General features: G+C 37.3%; 1 protein-coding gene across 1 annotated transcript in view; it reads right to left on the bottom strand.

Moving 5' to 3' along the window:
• The window catches only part of HDX (highly divergent homeobox), a 123,029-nt gene that overhangs the window by 71,406 nt on the left and 28,752 nt on the right, over positions 1-22,871 (bottom strand). The window contains exon 3 of the mRNA XM_037512224.2: positions 3,864-3,917. Coding sequence (XP_037368121.1) covers positions 3,864-3,917 — 54 coding nt within the window. The remainder of the gene's footprint in view (positions 1-3,863; positions 3,918-22,871) is intronic.

The raw sequence follows: 22,871 nt of genomic DNA, 5'->3' as shown, positions 1-22,871 counted from the left end.
GACCATTAAAAATATGTACTACTTTCTTGTTGGAGTGTTCTATATTGTAAATGGTTTGTATTGGTTGCATTGTTCAAACCTTCTATTTCCTTATTTTCTGCCTAGTACTTCTATGTGTTTCTGAGACATGGGTGTTGAAGTTCCTATTTATAATTTTAGAGGATTTGTTTCTCTTTTTTCTATCAGTTTTTTTAATTCATGTATTTTGAAGTCTTGATTCTTTGTTTGTATACATTTAGGATTGATAATTTTACAAGACATCCTTGTTGTCTCAGGTTTATTTTAACTGATATTAACATAATCACTCACTCCTGGTTTTTATTATTAATGTCTGCATGATATATTTTCCTTACCTTTGCACTTTCAATCTACCTATTACTGAATTTGAAGTGAATTTTTTATAAACAGTATGAAGTGGATGTATTTTTTAACTAATTAATTTCTTCTATTGAAGTACCATTGGTTTATAAACATGTTAGTATTTTGGAAGTATAGGATCTCCCCATTCAGGTGTAGTCAACCATATTGTGCCCACCACCAAAGCACCTATAGACCTCCACCACAGTCCACTGTGCTCTCCGCTATGTAAATATCTACATTTTTCTTGGCATATTTATATTTATGATAATAATTGATATGTTAGGGCTTAAGTCTGTAATCTTATCATTTGTTTTGTATCTTATGCTTTGCATTCTTATGTTTCCCCTTTCCTTCCTGTGTGTTATTTGAACATTTTGCTAGGATTTCATTTTGTTCTTGATCATATTAAGAGTGTTTATCATTTTGTAAAATGTTTATGGTGGTCATTCTGGCTATTAAACACACATGATATTATTTATAGTAAAATATTGATACTAGTACACTATATCTAGTGAAGTATGGAAACTTCGTTTCTATTTAGGTGCTTTAATCATCCCCAATTTTAAATAGGCTTGAGTATCAGATAGTACTACAAATTTTGTTTCAATTATCAAATATGGTGGAAAATACATGAAGAGTAAGACAAGCATATTTTTCTTTCTATTGTTATTTATTCTTTCCTGCTGCCCCAATTTCTTCTATATCATATATTTGTGTGAAGAATTTCCTTTATTCATTCATTTAGAGAAAAAGGATTTCTTGATTGCTGACTTAAACTTTCTTTCATCTCAAAATGACTTCACTTTTATTTCATTTCTGATTAATATTTTTGGCAAATATTGAATTATCAGATGACGACAACCTTCTTTCAGCATGTGAAAAAAGTTTGCCAGTTCCTTTCTGGCCTCCAGAGTTCTAGATAAGAAATCCAATATTATTTGAATTGGTGTTGCCTTATAGTTAATGTATCATTTCTTTCTGGGTGCACTCAAGATTTTTGCTTTTGCTTAGTTTTCAAAAGTTAATTATGAAATGTTTGGTGTCAATTTTTTGCATTTATCCTGTTTAGACTTCACTCAGATTCTTCAATCTATACATTTATGTTATTATCTAAACCTGGGAAGTTTTCAGTCATTATTTCTTTCAATATTCTTTCAGTTTCATTTTCTTTCTCATCTTCTTATGTAACTCCAATTATACAAATATTTGAATATATAATTGCCCCACAGAACTGCGAGGCTCTTTCTTATTTTTCAGACTATTTTCTCTGTTGTTTGAATTAAGTAAATTTTTTCAACCTATCCTCACATACATTTAGTCTATATGCTCTTTAACAAATATTTATTTATGCGGGGCCTCCCCTGGTGGTGCGGCAGTTGAGCGCTGGGTTGCGAGGCTGCCCGCAGCCTCTGCAGTGAAGGTTTGATCCGCAGCCACTGGCGGCGAGGGTACCACAAAAAATGTTTATTTATGCGTATAAGACCTGGGGTACAGGCCAGAGGTGTGGGAGGTGAGAGGATTCACCAGAGACAGAGAGGAGAGCAGAACAGGGAGATTGACCTAAATACAGTGCTGAGGCCCCCAATTGTATACTCTTATTGCCACTCAATATTGAGTCATCCAGCAAATTTTTCATTTTAGTTATTGTAAATTTTAGTTCTATAATTCTCATTTGATTCTTTTATTGAGATTTTCTGTTTTTTTCCATTTGTTTCATGATAATATGTAATTGCTTATTGAAACATTTTTATAAGGGATCCTCTAAAATTCTTTCCAGATAATTTCACTATCTGATTAATATTGTTGATTTTTTTTATAATTCAAGCTATAATTTTCTGGTTCTTGGAATGATGGGTGATTTTCAGTTGTGTCTAGATATTTTGGCCAGTATGTTAGGAGATATTTGCTCTTATTGGAATCTTTTTAATTTAATCAGGAAGTCACCCAGTTATATTTAGCACAAAAGTATTGACCTACTTTATAAAATGTGGTTCCCATGATACTTTAATTTTCAGAACATTTGTGGCATTATTTTAATCTGCTTGATTTGTCTGGCATCACTTGGACTTCCAATGATCCTGATAGTAACATGTAAAGGATCAGCAAAACCTTCTCCAACTCAGATGATTACTGTGGGGAGTTTCCTCTTCTTGGTATCATCCAATAGACCAGTGTCTAGGTGGGAAAATAGATTCTCCATTCTTCAGGGATGGATAGTGAACTTCCTGGGCTGAGTGCATTTGGTATCTTAATCACTCTTCCTGGTGTTAACTAAGCACCTTGTTCTCTAGGTGGAGAAAACAGTTTCCTGACCTACATGGAAAAAGAGATTTTTAACATCAGGCTGCTTTTAGTTGTATTATTGGATGTTGGTATTAATATCTGGTGTCTCTGGGTAAGGGAAGAGAATCTCAGCCCCAGCAAAGAAGGAGAGCAGTTCCCTTAGTTGTGTGTTGCCTTTGAGGTTTCCAAATGATCTTTACCAATATTGCCAGGTTTACTTAAGGTTGTCTGTGGGACTCACATCACATTGTTGGGAGGAATGAACCTATCCAACTCGCCTTCTCTTGTTAGGTTGCAGATCAAGAAATGCCTGGCCTGAATCACTTTCTGTTAGAGCAACAGGGCATTTTGTCCCCAACCTAAGTCCTAGAGTCCCTAACCACTTGCTTTCTTTACACCTTTCAGAATTCTCCTTTGGTGGCACCCTGTATTCCTTCCATGGTTTGCAGTTCTACTCTATGTGGAAAAGAGAGAGGAGTTTATACAATCTTGTTTATTTCTGAAGTTCTGGCTTCAGATTTATTATCCTCAAAACTATCTTCCACACAGTAACTTGAATTATCTTTCTAAACATCTACTCATATCTCTTTTATGGTAAAAATCCTTTAATAGTTCCCCATTTATGGAACAGTTAAACCAAAATCTCATGGGGCATTTGCTAAGATACAGATTTGTGGGTCTTACACAGACTAACTGAAGAAAAAAAAAACTCATTGAGAAAACGATTGTAATGAAGTTCTGCTATATGAACATTATAAAAACCAACAGCTATAGCAGAAAACCAGAAAAGTAAGATTATTAAAATATTAGTTACTCATCACTCATAACACTAAAATGAATTAATGGTAGATAGTTATGTGAATTCTTTAATGCTGACTATTTATAACAACCATGACTGAAGTATATGATCAAATAAACTGGGCAGATAAGATGTAGAAAAATTGTAGTTTTTTTAATGAATTACCTTTGAATTTTCTTAAAACAGCAAAATATTTTCGAAGATTATAGAGTGTGCTGATTACTGCATTTTATTTAGTTATATTTGTAATATATATACAGATATATAGATATATATAATGATCTCAAGTTTGTTCCTGATGAAAATACAATCTAATTGAGGTTCAATCTTGCCTCCTTTACCAATATCCTTACAATTTTCTCAATGACATTTAACAACACAGAGCAAAACCATTTACTGCTTTAAATGAAAAATTACTTACTGCTCTTTTTCTAGAACACCCTGTAATCCAAGGCACAGTGAGGTTTCCTGAAATCTGTGGAAACAACAAATGAAATCTCAATAAGGTATGCATTGATGTAAATTGGAAAGCTGATCAGTAACAAATAATTCATACAATATATCAAGTTAGGTCTGCATATATAGCAGATCCACCACATAGATAATGCATTTTCCTTACAGAACTCAACAAAATTAAAGGGCCTACCCACGTGGATGAATATATCAAGTGTGCAAAGTTCCCCCAAAAATGAAAAAAAAAAATCTAGGGTATTACTGGGATTTGGAAATGTGGTTTAGAAATTTATGGACAGGGGCCTCCCCAGTGGCGCAGCGGGTTGAGCGCAGTGCTGTGAAGCTGTCCGCAGCCTCTGCAGTGCTGGTTCGATTCCCGGCTGGCCAGGAAGCAACTCACATGGTATGGCAGACCTCTCCTGCCTCACCCGCTGCTCCCCTCAGCAGTGTCTTCGGTTTGTCTGCCTGTTCTATTCCCTGCTCTGTCTCTGGTGAATTCTCTCACCCTCCTGCGCCTCTGACTGTACCCCAATTGCTGTATAAGTAAATCTTATAAAAATATATAAATTTATGGACAATAAAATTATTTAAACAAAAAGGCAGAAAGCACCCATGACTCCAATTCCAGTCTCCAGCACCTCTGGAGCAGATATATGCCACAGTCTGGGCCTTTCAGGGCCTACCTAGTCATGGCAGGCCCCCTGCTGATCCCAGGAAATATAAATACGTTCCACTCAGCACTCAGCCACCAGTACCTCAGAGCAGACCAGCACTCCAGCTTGTGCCACAACAAGCCTTGCTCTACACTAGGGATCTTCAGCAACCTCACCATAAACACCCCTGACTCCAGGCCCAGCCACCAGCATCTCAGAATAAGATGTACAATACAGTTCATTGGGACTTGCCAGCTTACCTATTCACAGTAGGGTGCCAGAAAGTGCATCTAACTCAGCACAAGCCACTTGCACATTGGGAGCAGACTAGCACCTTACTTAAAGCCACAGAGGATATCATTCTATATCAGGGATAGTCAGCAATGCTCCACCCTCCCACTCATAGAAACAGACACAGATGGGGTGAAGTCCTGTCTACTTGGCCTCTCAATTGTGTGTTCTGCCAACTGTCTCAGGCACCAGAACAAGGCCAAGAATGGCTACCGGGGAGGCTTTAGCACCATCCCAAGAATAGCAAGAGACCCCAGTAGGTGTGCCCATCATCAAGTAACCACACAGAAGAGTAGGAGACAAAGACTCATATAGAACAAAAGTCTCAACAACAACAGAGCAAACCTAAAAGAAACGATGTGGAGAAAGAAAATACAAATGGTCAAGCAAGCACACAGGGCAACAATACACCACACAGAGAAAACAAAACCCCAGTACCAAACCACAAAAGCATGGAAGAGTATACCTATCAGACATAGAATTCAAGATGGCCATGATTTAGAAAACAAAAGAATGAAAACCATATAAATAAAACTCAGAAAAGGAAATGAGGGCCTCCCTGGTGGCGCATTGGTTGAGCGCTGGGTTGTGAAGCTGCCCGCGGCCTCTGCAGCGCCAGTTCGATCACCGGCTGCTCCCCGGCTGCTGGAGGAGGGTCCCACATGGCGCGCAGACCTCTCCTGCCGCCCACTGCTCCCCTCAGCAGTGTACTTCGGTCCTTCTGCCTGCTCTGCTCCCTGCTCTGGCTCTGGTGAACTCTCTCACCCTCCCGTGCTTCTGACTGTACCCAGTGCTTGTATAAATCAATCAATCAATCAATCTTGTATAAATAAATAAATAAATAAATAATTTTTAAAAAAAGAAAAAAAAGAAAAGGAAATGAATACTATGAGGAACACAATCAACAAACAGAAGGTCAAAATTAAAACTTTAAACAAAAAAATAACAGAATTGCAGGAAGAAGCAAAAAATTCAGGAGAAAACCATGGAAGTAGAATAAATCAAATGAAGAAAAATCAGTAATATTGAGATAAAAAAGGTAAGAAGTAGGATAGAAAAAGAAAAACAAAGGAAAAAGAATGAAGAAACACATTGAGAATTATCAAACACTATAAGGAAAGGAAATATAAAAAATCATACAAATCCCAGAAGGAGATAAGCGAAGGTAAATAGTGAAGGAGAAATTTCTAAACTTGAAGAAGGAAATGAACATAGAAATACAAGAGGCAAAATGAACACTCAGCTATGTTTATAAAATGAAAACTACAGCAAGACACATAAAACTCTTAGGAGTCCAAGACAAAGAAAAAATAATGAATCTGCTGAAGTGGAAGAAATAGGTAACCTACAAAGGAACACTAATTAGATTAACGTGGGATTTATCTGAATAAACACTGTGGGCAAGAGGAGAATGAATGACATATTCAACACACTCCAAGAAAAAAAAATGCCAGTCAGGAGTACTGTATCCTGCAAATCTCCCTTTTCTATATGAGAGATAAGGACCATCTCAGAAAAAAATGTTATGGAGTTTCCATCCACTAAACCACCCCTCCAAGAAATACAAAAGGGTTATTTAGAATCTTAACCAAAGAGTGGGAAAAGAAAAATAAGTGAATAAGGAGTTAAATAGAAACAGAAACCTAGGGAAAAACGGTAGTGACAGATATTTACCTGTCAATAATCTCTCTAAATGTCAATGGACTAATAAACTTGCTAATAAAAAGACACTGAAGATACAGTTGCATAAGGAAACAGAATCCAACCTTCTGCTGCATCTGGGAAACATATCTAAGTAACAAGGATAAATACAGACTAAAAGTAAAGGGATGGAAAAAATTCCTGCAAACAAATGGCACCCAAAGGAAGGCAGGAACTGCCGTACATACATCAGGCAAAATAGATTTTCAACTTAAAGGGGTAACAAGAGACAGATATGGATACTATACAATTATCAAGGAAACAATACAACAGTAGGATATAACCCTCATAAATATATATTCATCAAAAGAAGGAGCACCAAAATATACCAGATATTATCAAATTTGAAAACAGACATAATACCCCACTCTCACCAATGTTTAGATCAATGAGATGGAAAATATACAAGGGCATAATCACCTATAACAGACCCAGACCACATGGTTCTAACAGACATTTACAGGAAACTACACATAAAAGAAGCTTAGTGGGCCTCCCCTGGTAGCGCAGCATTTGAGCGCTGGGCTGTGAAGCTGCCCGCAGCCTCTGCAGCACCAGTTTGATACCTGGCCACCAGCGAGTGTCCCACATGGCACGACAGACCCCTCCTGCCGCACCCGCTGCTCCCCTCAGCAGTGTATTTCATCAGTCTGCCTGTTCTGTTCCCTGCTCTGGCTCTGGTGAATTCTCTCACCCTCCCACACTTCTGACTGTACCCAGTGCTTGTATAAATAAATAAATAAATAAATCTTAAAAAAAAAAAGCTTAATACACATTTTTCTGAAGTGCACATGGGTGATTCTCCAGGATTGACCAAATACAAATATTTACAAATCGATGAAGAGAGAAATCATACGACGTACCTTCTTTGAACATAACAGTACTGAACTACAAATCAGCTACAAAAAGAAAATAAGGAAATGTTTAATACATGATACTGAACAATAAACTACTGAATGATCACTGGGTTAATGAAGAAATCAAAAAATACCTCAAGGCAAACTATACAACCTTTCAGAATGTATGGTACATAGCAAAAGCTGTTTTAAGAAGGAATTATACAGCAATATAGATACACAGTAATAAACTAGAAAGAGCCCAAACAAATAACCTTGTCTTTAATCTCAAGGAACTAAAAAACAATAACAAAAAAAAAATCTAAAAGCCAATACAAAATTGCACATAATAAAAATTAGAGCAGAAATAAATGAACTAAAAATAAAAAAAAGTAGCCCAAAGATCAATAAAACAAAAGGATAATTCTTAGAAAAACAAGAAAAATAGACAAAGCTATAGCTATACTCACTAAAAAAAAGAGGGAGGAAACAAATAGGATCCAGAATGAAAGAGAAGTTATGATACACTACAGAAATTTAGAGATTACTAGAAAGATTTACATTTAGGGCCTCCCCAGTGGCACAGCAGTTGAGAGCTGGGCTGCAAAGCTACCCGCAGCTTCTGCAGCGCTGGTTCGATCCCTGGCCACTGGCGAGGGTCCCACTTCTCCTGCCGCACCTGCTGCTCCCCTCAGCAGTGTATTTTGTGGATCTGCCTGTTCTGTTCCCCACTCTGGCTCTGGTGAATTCTCTCACCCTCCTGAGCTTCTGACTGTACCCAGTGCTTGTATAAATACATAAATAAAATCTTTAAAAAAAAAAAAAGATTTACATGTAAACAAATGCAACAACCTAGAAATAACAGATAGATTCCCAGAATTGTACAATCATCCAAGACTGAATAGGGAAGAAATAGAAAATCTGAAAAAACCAAGCACAAGTGAGGAAACTGAAACAGTAATCAAAACTTTGCCAAAATACAAAAGGCCAGAACCATATTCTTTCACATGAGTTCTACCAAACATTTACAAATGAAGTAATACTTATCCTGCTCAGCCTTTTCCCAAAAATCAAGAAAGAAGGAATTCTTCCAAACACATTTTATGAAGACAATATAACACTATACCAAAATCAAACAACGGCACCAGAAAGAAAGAAAACCACAGACATAATTCCCTAATGAACAGACACCATAATCCTCAATAAAATCTAAGCAAACTGGGCCTCCCTGGTGGCACAAGGGGTTAAGATGCAAACTATGAAGCTATGCGCAGCCACTGTGGCAGAAGTTCGATCCCCGGCTGGCCAGGGAGCTACTCACATGTGCAGCAGACCTCTCCTATCTCACCCACTGCTCCCCTCAGCAGTGTATTTCATTCAATCTGCCTGTTCTGTTCCCCACTTTGTCTCTGGTGAATACTCTCAACCCCTCACACCTCTGGCCTGTACCCCAGTTCTTGTATGCATAAAAAAATGCAAACTGAATCCAACAATGCATTAAAAAGATTATACAACATGATGATATGGGATTTATACCAGGAACACAAGGATGGTTCAACATCTGAAAAATCAATCAATGTAATACACAACATCAACAAAAAGGGAAAAAACACATGATCATAAAAATAGGTCCCAAGAATGCATTTGGTAAGATTCAGTATCTATTTATGATAAAAAAAACTTGAAAAATGGGATAAATGACACATACCTTAACATAATAAAAGCCATATATGACAAAACCATAGCTGGTATCATTCTTAATGGTAAAACTGAATTTCGTTCCACTAATACGTGGTAGAAGGCAAGAATGTCCACTTTCACCACTACTACTCATCATAGTATTAGAAGTCATAGATAAAATAATTATGCAAAAGAAAGGAATAAAATGAATCCAAGTTGGGAAAGAAATAAAGCTATCATTATGTGCAGATGTTATAATACGCATAGAGAACACCAAAGACTCCATGAAAAAACTAATTGAAACAATAAACTAGTTCAAGAAAATGGCAGAAAACAAAATCAACATAACAAAAATCAATTGCCATCTTATATACAAATAATGAACTGAAAGAAGAAATTAAGAAAGCTATCCCAATTACAATCTCACTACAAAAAATTAAATATCTGAGAATAAACCAAAGGAGGTGAAAGATTTATACAAGGAAAACAATACAACATTGCTAAAAGAAATAGAAGGCAAAAAAGAAATGGAGAAATATTACCTACTCATATATAGGCAGAATCAACATCATCAAAATGGCCATACTCTGCAAAGTGATTTACAGATTATATATAATCCCAATAAAATTCCAATGGCCTTTTTCAAAGAAATACTGCAAAGATTATTGAAATTCATATGGAACAACAAAAAAACATCTCTTGACTAAAAAGGGGGTCAATGGATGTATTACACTTCCAGACTTCAAACTATACTATAAAGCCATAAAATAAACAATATTTTACTGAAATAAAACAGATATACAGACCAAAAGAATATATTTGAGACCCAGCAATAAAACCCCACATATATGACAAAGGAGCAAAGAACATGCTCTGGAACAAGGATAGCCTCTTTTACAAATATTGAGAAAATGAGACTGTCACATGCAAAAGGGTTGATAAAATTAAACTGTCATATGCAAAAGAATGAAACTAGGCCATTATCTCATACCATACATGAAAATCAACTTGAAATATACAAAAAACTACCACGTAAATCACTGAAACCATAAAAGAAGAAAACACAGGCAAAACACTATAACATTAACTTCAGGAATATCTTTGCAGACTTATCTCCAGCAGCAGGGGAAAAAAAACAATTAGAGAAAAAACTAACCAGGACTACATCAAACTAAAAATCTTCCATACAGTGAAAAAGAGAGTGACCCAAACAAGGAGATAACATAATGAATTCGAGAAAGTACTTGCACAACTTAAAACTGAAAAAGGATAAATATGGAAGATCTATAAAGAACTTACACAACTCAACAAAAAGAAAACATACATCCCAATCAAAAAATGGGCAGAAGAGTTAAATAGCCACTTCTCCAAAGAAGTTAGACACATTAAAAAGATGCTAATCATGGAAATCCAAATCAAAATCACAATGAGATACCACCTCACACCTATGAGAATGGCACATATAAAAAATGCAAACAACATGTGCTTAGAAAAATGAACCCTCCTACCCTTTGTTGGGAATGCAGACTGGTCCAGCACCTATGGTAAAAAGAGTGGAGATTTCTCAATTCCACTTCTAGGTGTCTATCAAAAGAGCGCAGAAATACCATTCAAAAAGAAACCATCATTCCTATGTTTATATCAGCACTATTTATAATAGTCAAGATATGGGAACATGGACCTCTCCAGTGGCACAGTGGTTGAGCACTGGGCTGCGAAGCTGCCCGCAGCCTCTTCAGTGCCAGTTCGATCTCCGGCTGCCAGTGAGGGTCCCACATGGCGCACAGACCTCTCCTGCCATGCCCGCTGCTCTCCTCAGCAGTGTATTTCGTCAGTCTGCCTGTTCTGCTCCCTGCTCTGGCTCTAGTGAATTCTCTCACCCTCCCGCGCTTCTGACTGTACCCAGTGCTTCTATAAATAAATAAATAAATAAATAAATAAATAAATAAATAAATAAATAAATAAATAAATCTTTAAAAAAGAAGCTTGCAAAAACATCAAGGAGGTAATTAAAAAAAAAAAAAAGATATAGAGCAACCTAAATGCACCAGAACAGATGAATAGGTCAAGATATGATATATATACATAATGGAATACAACTCAGCAATCAAAAAGATAAACTCATGCCATTTGCAGCAGCATGGATAGAACTGGCAGGACTTATGCTAAATAAAGTGAGCCAGAAGGATAATCATAAAGGATGGTTTTACTTACATGTGGAACTTAGAGAAACCAAACAAAGGTTCAGACAAAGAAAAACTGTAAGACTGACCCTGAAATCAGACTGTTGATCTATGTAATTAAGGAGGAGAGGAGAGGGAGTAATAGAGGGGGAAAAGTAGAGCACAGAAGGGGACAAGGACAGTGTGGTAGAGGACTGTGTGCACTTTGGTGGTGGGAAAACTATGGTGACCACATCTAAGGGGAAAAATACTATGTTGGATAAAAATAAACATGATTTAAAAAAAAAATAAAATTAAAAATGCAGTATTTTGATGGAAAATGAGTTGCAATTAAAATATTAACTATAGGTATCCTGCTGCATATAGTTTTCTAGACTTACTTATTTTGCACAACTGCAAATCTTTATTTAAAATAGAAGCGACTAAAGTGTATAGCTAACAACACCTTACTATATCCTCATTGCCACACTAGAAGAAAGATTTTATTCCAGTTTGATTCTGGGGAGTGTTTACAGAAAGCAAGTCAGTCCTCTAAGCTGTGGCTCAGGGTAGTCTGGACTTAACCAAACTATTTTTTGCTGGGAATCATTACAGATTGGACAGTGCTCTAAACTCTCCATTTTCCCATTGCCTTTCTCACACAACATATCTCCTGAGAATGAGAAGTCAAATCAACCTCATCTCACTGAGTGGTGTTGACAATATGACAATCAAATTTTTAGTTTTTGATTATATTCAGTGGTGGTCTCTGAATTAGTGTTACACCTAATCAAAAGCAGTAAATATTAAACACTCAATTAAAATAGTAAAGTAATATCCTCAATTATTCAAACTTCAGGTAAATTATTACTTTCCCTGGCCACCTGAAATGATACTGTGTTTTGAGTTCAATTATTCCAATATGTAAGAAATAGAATAAAATGATATTAACTTCAAATAATACTTTAAGATAAATTTTAAAAATAGTAATAGCTGGAATGCTAAGAGTCATGGAAAGGTTTGAATAATTGATTTTTAAGGTGTTTTTTAAAGATTTATTTATTCATGCATACAAGAACTGGGGTACAGGCCAGATGTGCAGGAAGGTGAGAGGATTCACCAGAGACAGAGTGGGGAGCAGAACAGGCAGACTAACTGAAATACACTGCTGAGGGGAGCAGCGGGCAAGACAGGAGAGGTCTGCTGTGCCATGTGGTATCTCATTGGCAGGCTGGGATCGAACTTATGCTGCAAAGGCTGTGGACAGCTTCACAGCACTGTGCTCAACTGCATGCACCACCAGCAAGGCCCCTGAATAACTAATTTTTTAAGTGATGAACTGAGTTCCACCCACATCATAGCTGGATAGAGAGCTTGGGATAAGTCTTCCCTTTAAAAAAGGATAAATAGGGCCTCCCTGGTGGTGCAAGGGGTTAAGTTGCAGCACGATAAAGCTATCAGTAGCCACTGCAGCCTGAGTTGGATCCCTGGCCAGGGAGGTGACCCACATGGAGCAACAGACCGCTCCTGTCTCACCCTCTGCTCCCCTCAGCAGTGTGTTTCAGTCAATCTGCCTTTTCTATTCCCCACTCTGTCTCTGGTGAATCCTACCACCTATCCTGCCCCCTGTACCTCTGGCCTGTACCCCAGTTCTTATATGCATCAATAAATCTTTTTAAAAAAGTATAAATAAATATCTACTCAAAGGAAGAATAACAGTACCAGGACTCCCTCCAATGGAGAATCAGGACTTTTCCACAGAGGAATTACACTAAATTTTGTGGGTTGCAGCAGGAAAGCAAAGGCAGGAGGTGAAGAGGGACATGGACTGTCAGATGAAACAGGCTAGGAATTAGATATCCAAAGCTCTACAGAGTGTGTGGGTTATGTTGAAATTTACCAGAGTGACTTTTCAGAAATGGATTGCAGTGACACACTGCACTTAGGTCATTGAGAGTACTGTAGCTCAAACGGGCAAGGAAAGTTCACACTGCCCCTCATCCTAGAGATAAGAGTTTTCAGGAAGAGCCATGCCAGACTTGGCCATGAACCCAATAGTACAAAGAACAGGTGATACAGAAACCTCCTCACTCCCTTGAAAAGAATCAAGTGGTTATGCAGCACTTGCAAAGAATATCCCTTGTGTGAAGGACAATGACTATGGAGCTTGTGGTAATGGCCAATGCCTATGGCCATTATGGAGAAAAAAGGCACATAGCCCTCTTGGGCACACCCTGTCTGCAAGGCTAATTGAGTTCCAGAGATTGAGCCCTGGAGACTGTGCCTAGACCACCTTGTTACAGAAGACAAGCTTGGTGAACATGAAAGCCAGCAGAATGGAGCAGCAGGTAGGTGGGGGATGGGGAGTTAGGATAACTGAAGCACTGAAATGAGCTTCCTTTGTAGAAAGGAGAGGAAACAGGGCCTCCCCGGTGGTGCAGCGGTAGAGCGCTGGGTTGCAAAGCTGCCCGCGGCCTCTGCGGCGCCGGTTCAATCCCCGGCTGCTCCCCGGCCACCGGAGGAGGGTCCCACATGGCGCGCAGACCTCTCCTGCCGCCCGCTGCTCCCCTCAGCAGTGTGCTTCGGTCCTTCTGCCTGCTCTGCTCCCCGCTCTGGCTCTGGTGAATTCTCTCACCCTCCCGCGCTTCTGACTGTACCCAGTGCATGTATAAACAAAACAAATAAATAAATAAATAAATAAATAAAACATGCCTCTATTTAAAAAAAAAAAAAAAAAAAAAAAAAAGAAAGGAGAGGAAACAGAGGTGACCACTCTTACTCTACAACAAGATTGAGGGAAAATATTTAAGGCACATCTACCCTTCCTGCCAACACATCACACCAAGATAAAAAGGGAAACAAAACTAAATCTACAGATTTGAACCACATGCACAAAATAAGGCAGTACACAAGCCCAGGGAGCAAGGAACATCTGAAACCATGATTGAAAAGCAAAAAAAGGATAGTTTTGGGGTAAATGTGAAAGATACAGAAATAGGGAAACTATCAGACGAAGTCTTTCAAACAATATATTAAAATGCTAAATGAGATAGTGGAAGGTAATTCAAAGACAGACAGGCAAGTGCAAATTGATGGAAAGGAGATCAGTTCCTTTGTCTTTCTCCTCACTTTCTGGAATGCCTATAACTCTTACATGGAGTCTGATAATTGTTGAAGAGAAGCCAGTAGAAGAAAGGAAATAATAAAAATCAAAGCAGAAATAAATGAAATAGAAATTTAAAAAATTCAAAAGATCAATGTAACCAAAAGTTGGTTCTTTGAAAAAAATTAACAAAATAAACAAACCTCTAGCCAGGCTCACAAAGAAAAAACAGGAGAAAACATATATAAATAGGATTATAAATGAAAGAGGAGAAATCACAACAGTCTCAGTAGAAATCAAAAGAATAATCAGAGATTACTATGAACACTAATATGCAAACAAATTCAACAACCTAGAAGAGATGGACAAATTCCTAGAATGATATAATGATATAATTATATAATCATCCAAAACTGGATAAAGAAGAAATAGAGCACCTAAACTGACCAATTACAAGCAGAGAAATTGAAGCAGTAATCAAAGCACTCCCCAAAAATAAGAGCCTAGGCCCAGACAGCTTCACAAATGAATTCCACCAAATGTTCACCAGTGAATTAGTGCCTATCCTACACAAACTCTTAAAAATATAGAAAAAGAAGTAATACTACCAAATACATTCTATGAAGCCAACATTACACTAATACCAAAAGCAAACAAAGACAGTACACAAAAAAAGAAAATTACAGGCCAATCTCCCTAATGAACACTGATGCAAAAATCAACAAAATTATTGCCAACAGAATCCAACAATGCATCAAAAGGATAACACACCACAATCAAGTGGGATTCATCCCAGGGGCTCAAGGATGATTCAACATATGAAAATCAATCAGTGTAATCCAACACATCAACAAAAAGAAAAATAAAAACCATATGATCATATCAATAGCTGCCGAGAAAGCATTTGACAAAGTCCAACATCCATTTATGATGAAGGCCCCTGAAATTTTTGAGATAGAAGGAACAAACCTTAACATGATAAAAGCCATATATGACAAACCCACTGTCAATATTATCCTCAATGGTGAAAAGCCTTTCCTTTAAGATCAGGAACAAGACAAGGATGTCCTCTCTCACCACTGCTCTTCATTATAATATTGGAGGTCCTAGCCAGGGTGATAAGACAAGAGAAAGACATACAAGGAATCCAGACAGGGAAAGAAGAAGTAAAACTATTACTATTTGCAGATGATACGATTATATACATAGAGAATCCTAAAAACTCCATAGAAAATCTAATCAAAATAATCAGCCAGTTTAGTAAAGTAGCAGGATACAAAATCAACACACAAACATCAGCATCCTCCCTATACGCAATCAATCAATCTGAAGAAGAAGAAATCAAGAAAACCATCCCTTTTATAATTGAAACAAAAAAAATCAAATGCTTGGGAATAAACCTAACAAAAGAGGTAAATGACCTATACAAAGAAAATTATAAAACACTGTTAAAAGAAATGGAAGACAAAAAGAAATGGAAAGACATCCCCTGCTCATGGATTGGAAGAATTAACATTATTAAAATGGCAATCCTACCAAAAGCAATTTACAGATTCAATGCTATTCCAATAAAAATTTCAATGACATTCTTTAAAGAAATAGAACAAATACTGATGAAATTCATATAGAACCACAAAAAAACCTCAAATAGCCAAAGTCCTACTGATGAAAACAAAGGAAAAAGGAGGTATCAGTCAAAAATCTGCAAAGAGCTGATGAGACTCAGCAACAACAAAGAAAATAATCCAGTCAAAAAATGGGCAGAAGAGCTAAAAAGAAACTTCTCTGAAGAGGAAATGCAAATGGCCAACAGACATATGAAAAAATGTTCAACATCACTTGTAATCAGGGAAATGCAAATCAAAACTACCATGAGATACCATCTCACACCAGTGAGAATGGCACATATTAAAAAAACTAGCAACAACAAATGTTGGCGAGGATGTGGAGAAAAAGGAACTCTTGTGCACTGTTGGTGGGAGTGCAAACTGGTCCAACCACTATGGAGAGCTGTGTGGAGATTTCTGGACCAACTAAACATAGAGCTTCCATATGATCCAGCAATTCCACTCCTAGGTATTTACCCAAAGGACACAGAAACATCAATTCCAAAGAGCACCTGCACTCCTATGTTTATAGCAGCACTGTTTACAATAGCTAAGCTTTGGAAACAACCCAAATGCCCAAAAATAGATGACTGGATCAAGAAGATGTGGTACATATATACCATGGAATATTACTCAGCATTCAAAAAAGATAAACACATGCAATTTGCAGCAACATGGATGGCACTGCAAGGGATCATGCTCAGCGAAATAAGCCAAAAAGAAAAAGAAAAATACCGGATGGTCTCACTCATAGCAGGAATCTAGAAAACTTAAATAAGGGACCAGGAAAATGAATATAAGAAAGTGAAAATCAAAATCAACAAAAAACTATGAACCAGAGACACTTTTTGGGGGGTGGGGGCGGGAGGGGAAGGATTGGGGTCAGAATGGGGCGTTTGCAATTGTATGGGGGAATATAAAAATAAAATTTAATATTAAAAAAAAAAAAAAAAAGGAGGTATGACTTCAAAATTCCTCTTTGACATGAGTCTTGGCAATGAGTTGCTGGATATGTTACCTAAACCACAAGCCACAGAGTCAAAAATTAAAAAGTAGGTCATCAAGCTCAAATGATTAGGAAAAAAAAAAAAAAAAAAACAAGATCAACCTAATACAAAAAGAACCTATATTATGGTAAAAAAAAAAAAAAATTGTGGGCCTCCCCTGGTGGCGCAGGCAGTTGAGTGCAGTGCTGTGAAGCTGTCCATATCCTCTGCAGAGCCGGTGAGGGTCCCACATGGTGCAACAGTCTCGCCTGCTGCTCCCCTCAGCAGTGTATTTCATCAGGCTGCCTGTTATGTTCCCTGATCTATCTCTGGTGAATCCTCTCACCCTCCCGCACATCTAGCCTGTACTCTGGTTGTTGTATAAATAAATAAATGAATCTTAAAAAAAAAGTCTCTTAAAAAAATTGCAAACCATGTATCTGATAAATACAATTCAATAACTTAAGTAAATCCAATTAAAAACTGCATAAAAAATTAAATAGATATCTTTCCAAAGAAGATATAGAAATGACTGACAGGTACATGAAAAGATACTCAACATCACTAATCAAAAGATAAATGCAAATCAAAATCACAAGATATCACCTCATCCTTGTTAAAATGTCATCAAAAAGACAAAAAAGGGTCTCCCCTGGTGGTGCAGCGGTTGAGCGCTGGGCTGCGAAGCTGCCCGCAGCCTCTGCAGTGCCAGTTTGATGCCCAGCCACGGCATGGGTCCCACATGGTGTGACAGAACTCTCCTGCCGAGCCCACTGCTCCCGTCAACAGTGTATTTCGTCAGTCTGCCTGCTCTGTTTCCCGCTCTGGCTCTGGTGAATTCTCTCACCCTCCCATTCTTCTGACTGTACCCAGTGCTTGTATAAATAAATAAATAAATCTTAAAAAAAAGACAAAAAAAAAACCCCAAATGTTTATGAGGATGTAAAGGAAAGAGAACCCTTGTGCATTATTGGTGGGATTTAAAGTAATAAAGCCACAAACAAAATGATAAAGAGATCCTTCAAAAATTTAAAAATAGTACCATGTAACTCAACAATTCTACTCCTGGGAATATATCCAAAGGAAATGAGAACACTTTGTCCAAAAGATCTCTGTATCCTCATGTTCATAACAGCATTATTGGCATTATTAACAATAATCAAGACCTGGAGACAACCTAAGTGACCATAGACAGACGAATGGGTAAAGAAGTTGTGATATTATGCATCCATGAAAACAAGAAATCCTGCCATTTCATAACATGGAACTTGAGGGCATTATGTTAAATGAAATAAACCAAACAAAAAAATTTTTGCTGGGCTAAAAAACAACACATTCTGTATTGTCTCACTTATAGGTGGGATATAAACAAAAACTCAGAGAAAAAAGATCAGATATGTGGTCACCCAAGATGAGGGGTGGAGACAGGGAAATTGAATGAAGGTGGTCAAAAGCTACAAAAACCATTTTAAAGATAAACAAGCATCATTATGCAATGTGCAACATGATGACTACAGTTGTAAAGAGAGTAAACCCAAAAGTTCTCATCACAAGAAAAAACACCTTCCTTTTGTTTTCAAAAAATCTGTATGAGGTGTCGATTGTTAACTAAAATTGCTGTGGTAATAATTTCACAATTAGGTGAAGAAATCAATATGTTGTAAACCATAAACTATTATGCTGCTGTGTCGATTGTATATTAATAAAACTTTAAAAAGTGTAAAATAATGAAAATTTAAAAAGGTAAACTCCATATCTATCTGAAGATGCAAAAACATTAAGAATGTATGTACTGTCATATTCATTGCACCATTTACTATAACTAAGGAAACACTTTTAGCGTTTAATGACAGAGGGTATTAAGAAGATGTGGCATAAACAATGGAATGCTACTCAGCAAAAAAAGATGAAATCTTGCCATTTGCAACAACATGGATGGAACAGGAGGGGTTTACGCTAATCAAGATAATTCAAGAGAAAAACAAATATGATCTCATATGTGGAATACAGAGAAAGAAACTAACAAGAAATGACAAAGTTAAACCAAAATTCTAGAAATATGACTGTAGAATTTAACCTACCCAAAGTGTAGGGTGACGATGGGGAGCAAAGCAGGAAAGAGGCCCAATGGACTATGGTGAAGGATTATGGGTGCTTTGGTAGTGAGTAGTATGATAACATACATTTGAAGAGATAGAAACTTATACTTCTATTTTTTTCTTTTTTTAATATTTATTGATTTATGCATACAAAAGCTGGTGTAAAGGCTAGAGATGCAGGGGGGTAGTGAGAGGATTCACCAGAGACAAAGCGGGAGAAACAGGCAAATGGACTGACATACAATGTTGAGGGGAGCAGCAGGCAAGACAGGAGAGGTCTGCTTCACCATGTGGGTTTCTCTCTGGCCACCCCGGGATCAAACTCTTGCTGCAGAGGCTGTAGATTGCTTCATAGTGCGGCGCTTAACCCCTTGTGCCACCTGGGAGGCCATATACCTCTAAATTATATACTGTTTTATAAACCAACATTACTTCAGTAGAATAAAAAAAGAAAACCAGTCATTGTAACATGTCATAGGAATAGCAAAAAAATAAATCTACATGAAATTATCTCAATAGCTACAGAAATAGCATTTAATAAAAATCCAATTGCCTTTAATGATAAAAGCACAACCCAAACCAGGAATTGAAGGATCTTCCTTATCTTGATAAAGAGTATCTACAATAAACCTAAAGTTAACATCATATTTAATTTTGAGAGACTGGATGTTTTCCAAATGAGATCAAGAATTAGTGAAAGATACCACTGCTATTCAAGTAAAGGTATTGGCGTGTATAGATGGTTTGATTATATATAAAGAAAGTCCTATTTCTCTATATCCATTATAGCTCACAGGTTAGTTCAGCCAATTTTCAGCATACAAGATCAATATGTAAAAACCAAAAAGCGAGAGGGGGAGGAAGAGGGATCAAAACGGGGGAGAAGAGAGAAGAGCACAAGGGACTATGGTGATGGTACACAGATGAACTGGTGGTGGGAATTTTACAGGGACTACACATGAGAAGAGAAAGCAAATATTGTGCAAAAATGAACAATGATGTAAAATATATATAAATAAATAAATATAAAAAGAAAAACAACAACAACAACAACAACAAGTAATCCAATAATGAAATTAAGAAAAAGAATCCATGGTAAAGAACATTGAAAGTTATATTCATATTCTTAGGAATTTACCAAAATAGGTGCAAGACTCATCTATTGAAAAGTAGACTATATTTTTAGAAGAAATTAAAGTAGATCTAACAAGTTTAAAGGCAAACCACATTCATGGATCAGAGAAAAATATTACTAATATGTAAACAATCCCCAAATTGAACCATCATTATCAAAATTCTAACTGGCATTTTTGCAGAAATTGGCAAGCTGACCCTGAAACTAATTTGCAAATGCAAGAGACACAGAACAGGCAAAATGATTTAGGAAAAGTAGAATGCAGTTGGCAAACTCATAAATGCCAATTTCAAAAAGTACCACAAAATTACAATAATCAGTAGTGTGATATTAGCATAAAGAGAGGCATAACTATCAATGGAGCAGAACTGAGAGCTCAAAAATGAACTCTTACATGTAGTCAACTGATTTGAGGAAGATGACAAGGTCATTCAATAGAGAATGTATATTTTCAACAAATGTTGTGACAATTATATACAAAAGAATCAATGTAAAACCTAGCCTTAGTTTTCCTTTGGAACATTGATCAGCATTTGCATGTAATTTTCCCCATTTGCTTTTCTTTATCAAAGCAACTTTAACTCTGTATCGGATAGGATGAAAAGATCTTCCATGTTTTTGTAGTTGGATTCTGGGACGCTGTTTTCTCCCTGTGGCAACATGCATCCTTTGATGTCCCTATGTGCCATGCGTGGCTTAATAGTTTCTTAGCTACAACATCAAAAAACACAAGTGACTATAGAAAAATACAGGTAATTGGACTTCATAAAAATTAAAAACATATTTAAATAAACAATACCATGAAGAAATTGAAAATGGGCCTCCCCAGTGGAGCAGCGCTTGAGCGCTGGGCTGCGAAGCTGCCCGCAGCCTCTGCAGTGCCGTTTCAATCCCCGGCCACCAGTGAGGGTCCCACATGGCCTGCAGACCTCTCCTGCCGCGCCCATTGTTCCCCTTAGAAGTGTACTTCATCAGTCTGCCTGTTATGCTCCCCACTCTGGCTCTGGTGAATTCTCTCACCCTCCTGCGCTTCTGACTCTAACCAGTGATTGTATAAATAAATAAATAAATCTTTCAAAAAAATTGTTTTTTTTTTTTTTAAAGAAATTGAAAATGGAATGTATAAAGTGTGAGAACATATTTGCAAGTCATATATCTAGTAATGACTAGTGAAGAAAAATATATAAAATGAAGACTTACAAATCATAAAGAAAAAAAAATAATCTTTTTTTTTAAAGTAACTTATCTGAATAGATATTTCTCCAAATAAGTTATTCAAATGGCAAGTAAGCACGTAAAAAAAAAAAAAAAGAGTTAACATCATTGGCTATTATGGAAATACAAATCAAAGCCAGCAGAAGATATTTTACACCCATGATTGTAGCTATAATCTAAATTAGTCACAGGAGAGCAGGCAAAGATGGTATAACAGGAGGATCGCTGCTTTGTTTCCAGTAGGATAATCTGAAAATTACCTAGAAGGGCACTAGGCCTAGAGAGTTCTGTGATTTGGGGTGAAACTAGAACACTTCTTGGACATTAGAGACCAACATAGACCAGAACAAAAGGGACAGTAAGAAGATTCAACTTCACACAACAAAACGTGGGTGGAGAGAGAAACTTAGAGGCTGTGACCAGGGGCAAGAACATGCCTTTTAAACCTTGGAACAGTGCTCCCATGTCTGGCTAGTGGCATTGGGGAGGGAAGAACTTAGTGTTCTGAGGTCACACCTTTGAATGGGGGAGATATGTGCAGAGGAGTTGGGGTGTGCCCAGAGAAAAGAACTGAGCAATGGACTATGCTCTGCCTCACCTAATCCCTTCTGATGGGCACTGACCACAAAGATGTGGGTCTGGAGCCCCAGGGGGATAGGCTATCGATGGTGCTACAAACACAATTCAGCCCCTACCCATCAATTCTCACAAGGAGCTAGACCCATCTAACCGCTCACACCCCCTACTCACTGATGGAGAAGCTGCAAAAATGTTCTCCGTAAAATACAAGGTATGGAGGCATGGAAATGAAACATCGAAAATCATATAGAGCTGGGAAAAGTTTAAGAAAAAAACCCACTGCACTATCTTCTGGAAAAACTGACATCCTGCAACTTCTAGTTACTGCTAAGCACAATTAAGAAAAACAGCAAACGTTTAAGTAGCAAAACAAGTAGATGGAAAAATACAACACATGGCACACAGAGACACAAAAAGAATGGTCACCACAAGGAGAAAACAACTTCCCCCAAATAACCTACAAAAGCGTGGAAGACCTTTTCATCCTATCAGATACAGAGATCAAGTTGTTTTGATAAAGAAAAACAAATGGAAACATGGAAAAACTGATCAAAGATATAAAACTCAAAAACAAATGTATATTGCATAATCATAACATGGTATGATAGAGAAGTTGGAGTAACCTTCTCCCTTAAAAACAGCTAAAAAAAAATAGCAACTAAAAAAATTTGCTTATAGGACGATCCTGACTCTTCATGCCAACTATACAGCACCATGACCTTCCTATAGATGCAAGAACGAAGGTTGTAGCCACTGAGGGGACAGAATTGGAGAAAGCAAAGGGGAGCATGACTGAGCTGAAGCTTGACTTTCTAAGCCATGACAGGGGGTAACCTCTGACATTGTGATATTCCCTGAAGGAACATTGATGACGTGTGTGGGCTCAGACCCAAGCTGGGACAGTGGAAACTCTGCAGACTCAGACCCAG

Source organism: Talpa occidentalis, unplaced genomic scaffold, assembly GCF_014898055.3.
Source record: "Talpa occidentalis isolate TD23 unplaced genomic scaffold, MPIMG_talOcc4v2.1 talOcc4.15, whole genome shotgun sequence".
NCBI classification, from domain to species: Eukaryota; Metazoa; Chordata; class Mammalia; order Eulipotyphla; family Talpidae; genus Talpa; species Talpa occidentalis.
The sequence above is the reverse complement of the archived record's forward strand: the minus strand, read 5'-3'. Positions and strand labels throughout refer to the sequence as shown.